This window comes from Pygoscelis adeliae, unplaced genomic scaffold (assembly GCF_000699105.1).
Source record: "Pygoscelis adeliae isolate BGI_AS28 unplaced genomic scaffold, ASM69910v1 Scaffold239, whole genome shotgun sequence".
NCBI classification, from domain to species: Eukaryota; Metazoa; Chordata; class Aves; order Sphenisciformes; family Spheniscidae; genus Pygoscelis; species Pygoscelis adeliae.
In genome coordinates, this window is record NW_008825537.1 from 168,076 (window position 1) to 175,221 (window position 7,146).

General features: G+C 41.4%; 1 protein-coding gene across 1 annotated transcript in view; it reads right to left on the reverse strand.

Moving 5' to 3' along the window:
- Nucleotides 1–1,570: 1,570 nt before the first annotated feature.
- GNA11 (guanine nucleotide binding protein (G protein), alpha 11 (Gq class)) overlaps nt 1,571–7,146 on the reverse strand; it is an 8,525-nt gene continuing 2,949 nt past the window's right edge. The window contains exons 3-6 of the mRNA XM_009331825.1: nt 6,953–7,081; nt 5,432–5,561; nt 4,511–4,664; nt 1,571–2,803 (exon numbers count right to left, since the gene is read on the reverse strand). Coding sequence (XP_009330100.1) covers nt 2,613–2,803; nt 4,511–4,664; nt 5,432–5,561; nt 6,953–7,081 — 604 coding nt within the window. The 3' untranslated portion in view covers nt 1,571–2,612. The remainder of the gene's footprint in view (nt 2,804–4,510; nt 4,665–5,431; nt 5,562–6,952; nt 7,082–7,146) is intronic.

Here is a 7,146-nt window from a genome sequence, read left to right on the forward strand (position 1 = left end):
TCTTAAAGAAGGGGAGGATACAAAACAAAAAAAAGTTTCTGATTCAAGTGGAAGTACCACCATCATTCACCTTGGAAAAAAAACTTCTGGGAAGTTATTTCCAAGAACCTGTATATCTCAGTGCCAGGTTCGTTGCTGGCAATAGTTGTAGTGTGAACCATTTACAAGAGGATCACAGAAACAGAAGAGGCTGGTGCTGCCATCTGCTTCAGGTGAACAGCACTTAGAATACATGAAGATGATTATAAATTCCTCTTTATAGGACAGTTTCTACAAAATGGATCATTTTGGCATAAAGACAAAAAAAAAAGCAGTAAAATTGATGCAAAGCTGTCTGACACATGGGAATCCCTCTCATTCCTCCCAAGTGTTAAATGCAGTCCAGAGCATGGCTAGTCTAAAGAGATGCTGTGTTTCCCTCAGCATCACCACTCAACCAGACTGGCTCTTCAACTGTTGGTCCCATGGCTACTGTTCCAACTTGAGCTCTCTAATCACTCTTAGCAGAGCTTGCTTTCTTCTGTAGTGCTCTGAGACATACAGAGGCTTCCCTCAGCTATTCTGGAAAACAAGAGGGACCTATAAACAGAATTACTCAAAATTATGTCCCTCCATGTTTTAGTGTTCTAGATCAAAGCATCTTAAGCATCTCAGACAGTTAAGATTTACTCTTACATGTTGTGCAAAACACTGATGTAGTGCTCTGTCTACAAAAGAGACAAAATATCAACAGCCCCCTTCAACAGTGCAGCTCATCATTTAGCCTTTATCTACTGGCAGCCTGCTAGCCTTCAAGGAGGCAATCTGGTTGATCCAGAGAATTTGGACCCAATGCTACTTGTTGGAATTGAAACAGAAGCATTAGTGATGGCTGAACAACACACGTCCAGAGGGGGGTTAGATTTCCCTGTTTCCTACTCACTCCTTGCCTTGCCACTGCAGTTATCTTCCAGGCCAGTAACAGGCCTTCAGCACATTTGTTCACTTGCCTCAGCTCCTGGAAAAGGCTTCACATCCTTCTGCTTAGTGGAGTTTCATTTGGCATCTAGAATCCAGAACTACTCCCACTCTACCTTCCACCTGCACCAGCAAACCCTGCTGTCTCTGCCTCTACTCTCCTGCTAAACAAAAGTGCAACCACAGCAAGGCTTTCTGGATTCCATAGCAGCCGCATGCTCCAGCCATGACTACTGTAACTTGATGATCACATGCACCCTGGAGCAAGTACGTGTGCAAGTCTTCGAAAGAGGATCCATACTCCTCTAAAGAGAAACACAGCAGCATGTGCCTCAGGGAAATGCACAAACAGGGGAGAGAGAGAATTGCCACTCCCTCCAAGAGCTATCCTCAATCTTTTCAAGTAAGAATCCTACCTATGTCCCAAAGTTTGTCACCCACCAACTCTGGTCCTTTCTAAAAATCTGCAAGCTGGACAGGACCAAGGAATTCTTACAACGTCATTCAACACACTGGCACAAAATGCAATAAACAAGGCTTGTTTGCTACCAGCAGCAAGAAAAGAACTAGAGGGTGGCACGAGAGTAAGATTTTGAATCCAGCCAAAGTCTGATGTTTAAATGCCACAATTACTCAGTGTGCTTTTGGTATTTGCTGCATAGAGAAGTTGCTCACTTGATGTCATATACTCTACTCAACAAAACGTAGTTTCTCTCTGCAAATTGAGCCTTATACGCGCGCATGCGCTTGTGGTGCGGGGGGGATGTGTAGATGTGTGTGGAAAAAAAATAAAAACAAAATAAAATAAAAAAGAACAATTACAGTCAGGCACTTCCCCAGGCTCAGCAGCTATTGCTCCAAGAGCTTCCATCATTTGTAGTCCATGAACAAAATACAGCAACACATAGCAAACTATGTATAGAACATCAATAATTTAAAAAAAAAAAAATCACAGTCTCCATACCTTTTATAATTGATAAGAAAAAAATAACTCAGAACTAGAACATATAAAGAATGGAAAAGTGATGGCTTTTTTGTTTGTTTGTTTTGCCTTTTTCTTTTTTTGCACAATAGTTGGAGAGCAATCGCTCCTCCCCAACATTTCATCACAGTGAACCATGGAGCATGTCCTGGGGAAGGGAAGGGAAAGAAGGGGTGCAGGGCGGAAAGCAAGCAGGATTAGCAAATTACACCAGAGGCACCCTATAGCACAAGGCAAAGGGACCAGTAGCATTCTGCACTCCCACAGTCCAGTGAATTCACAATCTCGGCTGGAAAGTTGTTTTTTTTTTCTATATATACCATGGGAATGAAAAGAAGAAAAAAAAAGTGGCTAAGCAACAAAGGAAAGCTCAAGATGAGACTGCCTTAGCTGTTTGGCAAAAATTAAGAAGTAAGCAAGGTGCTGAAGAAATGAGGCGTATCCCCGTTAACTGTGAAATAAAAGCAATTTGTTAAAAATATGAAATCAACTACTCTGTGGACAGAGACATGAGACTCCAGGATAACACTGAGCACTTGCCACTCCACAGATCAGACAATTTGCAATCATTACATCATCAAAAATTAAAACTTTTTTTCCCGTCATATTTAAAATTTCTTTTTTTGTCTTTTCTTCACAATAAAGCCTCTCAAGGGGCCAAGAGCAGAGCAGGTCAAACCAGGTTGTACTCCTTCAGGTTGAGCTGTAGGATGGTGTCCTTGACAGCTGCAAAGACGAAACGGATGTTTTCTGTGTCTGTGGCACATGTGAAGTGAGAATAGATGATTTTATCGCTGTCTGGATTTAAATCCACAAACATCTTGAGAATGAACTCACGGGCTGCCTGTGCATCCCTCTGTGGGCCTGCAGCAAAGAAAGAAACCAGTTAATGGATTTATGCTAAGTGCATCCCCCGGTTTGATCCATCAGAGTAATTGCTAGCGCACTTTTTCTTATGGGTTACAGAGCTATAAAGAAGAAATTAAGATCATTTATTGCATAAAAAGTCCCAGGAGCTGAACTGTCTTACGCTTTTCAGTTATCTAACCAAACCTACAAAAGGCATTTTTCCAAGGCTGAGAGTTCTGACAGACACCAAGGCGTCATTTCAGACCATGCTTTGAAATACAGCATTTGGTATAACCCTCTATGTGCTGCATTCACTAGATAACAGTGACAGATGCTGGATACACATAACACAATGCTCTCCTCTGGAGATGGGATGTATATTTCTTCCTAATATAGAGATGGATCTTACGCACTGAAGGACACAAGCCTGTGTTTTGTAAACAAGGATCATCTTCAGCCAACACTGCAGTCTGTCCTAACTGGCCGGTCAATTCACAGGAGCTAAAAACTGGAATTTTTGCCAGTATTTACTTCATATTGCTGACAACTCCTCAGAGAAAAGTCACCTACTGATATTTGTTTCACAGTACTGGTGGTGTCACATTCTCCGTGGCAAGGACCATCTCTTGAGAGGTGGTCTGCTGGGCTACCTCCCACTCACAAGCCATGCAGCATCCCTGGAGGAGCTACAGCAAATACATGAAAAAAACCGAGACACTTCCTGATGTTGTGATCTTGACTCCAGCTGTTAAGTTATACTAGAAGTACACACTATTTGACCGATAAGCACACCAGCCATTCCCAGCCTGCTGTAAAAACATGATGTTTTCCACCACTGACAATTTCAGAATGCCTGTGCTTTCAGACAGCAGGGGGCATGAAACTCCAGAAGTGGGAGGACAACTAATAAGGAGCAATTTCAATAGTCGTTTAAAAGAAGAAAACTGTTTGCAAAATGGCAATTCTTCCTCTACCTTGTATTTTTAAAGCACATAATGACAGAGTTAATACATGAGAGCATGGCAAGTGTGTTGCCTGATCTCATTCTCCACTACTTTTATTTATTTTCAGTCCTGTACAGATGTGTTGCCAGACAACTTTAAATGCACTCAACTGAAGAGCTTGAAATGCTACTTTGGCTAAGGAATTTTGTTTCAGATGGGAATTTCTCTGTTTCACATAGGTATTATTTTTCCACAACTACAGATGGCACACTAATAAGAATTTCATGCTACCTGAGATTTTTCAGCACCATCATTTGAACAACTTGGGTATTTGACCAGTCAGTTTCTCAAAACAAGGACTCAAGTCACTCCTTGACTACAGTGTATACCAGCGATTGTCACGTTTATGAAATGTGTTATATGCACAAGCATATAGGTAGGAAAGTTAGACTTCCACTATTTAGTACTCTGAAGTGCATATTGGGGGGGGGGGGGGGGGGGGGGGTGGGCATTTTGGGGGGGGGGGGGAAGTAATTCTTCATCTAGGAGAGGTTCATTATTTGATCATTCAATCAGATTCCAGTTATCTACTGGAATGTCTTAATACGATTAAGACATTTTTGTGACATTTCCTCATTGCTGTAGATATTCCTTCTCGAATTAAGATGTTTTCCCTATCTGTAGATCTGGGTTTTCTTTAAAAACCAAAAAAATTCTAACCAAACCACCTCTACCCCTTCTTCTAGATATAGAGTGTTCCTCCTTAAAAACCACTCACCATCAAACTCTGGGAAATAGTCAACAAGGTGGGAATATAGGATCTTGTCTTCCAACAGATCTTTCTTGTTGAGAAAGAGGATAACAGAAGAGTTTTGGAACCATGGATAAGTGATAATGGTTCGAAAGAGAGCTTTACTCTCTTCCATCCGATTCTGAAATAAGAAAAAGAAAGCTTTGTTTTCACAAATGAGCATGAAGATGCCTTTCTGCTACCTGCACACATACTCAGATCTGTATCGATCCAGCATCTCAGAAACTGTACACAGAATACTTTGGCCCCAGGTAGGTTCTGGCTCAAGCTGTGCCGGTAAATAGAAAGGAAATGCAAAATCTGATGGACTCAAGCTTCATTTAATTGGCAAGCCCTTCATATCAGAAGGTTTAGAAGTCATTTTATGCTTTGACAGTCATGTGAGAGGACTGGCCATGATACTTTGTGAACATGTTTTGTCTAGTAGAAAAGGAGTAACTGCTGTTACCTGATGGCATTTTTTTAATCTATTAGCAAGTGCAAAAATTCAGTATTGCACCTTCAAAGAGACCAGTCACTATCTAACAAGGCAGCAGTCACAGCACGAAGGAATTCAGGGTGGAAAAGAGGAACGGGTGATTTTTAAGAGCATGCCGTCACATTGCACAGTACCTTCCAAGGCACACAGAACCCAGCAATTTCAGAGTATTTCAGTATTACTTGAGAAGTACAGATGATTTGAATGCACTGTGCATTTTCCATTCTTAGGGACATCATGACCCACTGAGGCTCATGTTCCCTTTGCAATAGGAAGAACTGAAGGCCGAAACCAACAATACTTGCTAATCCAACTTGGCACCAAGCACTTTGGTACCAACCTCCAAGAAGTTAGAAAGACATTGCTCCTTTCCTTCCACTTTCCTACAGAGTTCCCATTCTTTGGCTTACCTCGTTATCAGATTCCACCAGAACTTGGTCATATTCACTAAGTGCTACTAAAAACATGATAGAAGTCACATTTTCAAAGCAATGAATCCACTTCCTTCGTTCTGATCTTTGACCGCCAACATCCACCATTCTAAGGAAGAGAAATACATATAGTATCACAGAAGTAGCTGCAGTTCTCTGTCTGAATGCAAAGGACCAACATACGATGAGAATGAATGCGGCTCTTTACCATTCAAGTTACCTGGCATGGGGATGTAATAACATGTGCTTGCTAACAAACCCATCAAGTTTACAAAATATCCTGTTCCAGAAATATATCAAACTGAAAAGATGGCCATAGGTGAGTGATACCAAATTCAAATCCCAAATATCAGCATTACCATTTTTAGTTGCATTCTGCTCTGGTTTGCTAAGTACCAGTCCTGAGTCTGAAAAGAGAAGTCCTTCAAAACTCTGCTCTGTCAAATGAACAAACTATTTCTACTTTTTATTAAAGCACCTACTTGCCTCAAAACATCTCTCGCACAAAGAGCTTTCTTTAGTTATTAAACTTTTAATAAAATGTGCTGTTTAACAGTTACGCACTTCAGCTCCTCAGTTTTAAGTCCCACCTGTATAATATGCTAAAATTATTTTGTCACTCACCTAAAGTGCAACACACCCAGTCCACCTTTGCTAAAACCCTATACCTATTTCATAGGTCAGCAAACCAGAACAGCTAGAGTAACTTTCTGTATGTCTGTAACTGAATGGTTTAAGAGAGAAGATGCAGGCTTCTTTATTCCTCTCTTGTAATGTCAACACTGCGGTAGAGAAAGGCAGGGAGCATGTAAGTACGAGAGAGCTAGGGAGAAAATTGCTTTGCAATAGACAGGCATGTCATTGTGCCCTTTATGCCATGCTCGATTTCTGGCTTAAGCCTCCAAATACCATCTATTGCTGCAGCAGCAAGTTTTGGTGTCATCCTGAGAGCACAAGGTAGGCACAGAAAACCATCTCTGAAGGCAGATGCTAGGTATCACATATGAGGAAGTATTTCTGCACAAAAAGTGGTCTCTTTTTGAAGGAGAAATAAATGGTCAAAGTTGCTTCAGCTAAGCATTCTTAAAGGGAAATACATTTCAAATCAAGCACTGCCCAGAGCAAGCTTCCCCCTCCTCCCCTTGGTGGCTTAAGCTACCAAAAGTTCACTCAGCTGCCTCAGATGCCAGCAATGCAATCCTTCCCAGGAAGGACACCAATTCCTGCAAGATGGTTAGCTGGGCTTTAAGTGTCACTGATTCAAAAGCATGTGACAGCCAATGCTTCAGCTTGGAGTTTTCCCTTAATCAGAATAAAATGTTACACCATCCCCATTACAGGAGCACCTGTCAGCAGATACTTCATAACACACAGCACATACATCCACTCAAGCCTCTCAACTAAGCACCTGGACACTCTAAAGCAATCCAGAACTCATGCTTCCTGAAACCATATCACTCCTCTCTCAGTTCAGCTGTAACATGAATACACCTTCAGTACCTGAAGATAATATTCTCTAGGTCAAAGGGGTACTCTATGATACCGGTTGTAGGAACTCTAACCCGTAGCACATCTTGCTGAGTTGGTAGATATCCTGGGGTAGCAATACGATCCACGTCGCTAAGGTAGCTACAAGAAGCACAGTGGAAAAAAAACTGCATCAGTTTGCAGCACATAAATATACAGATTTAAAC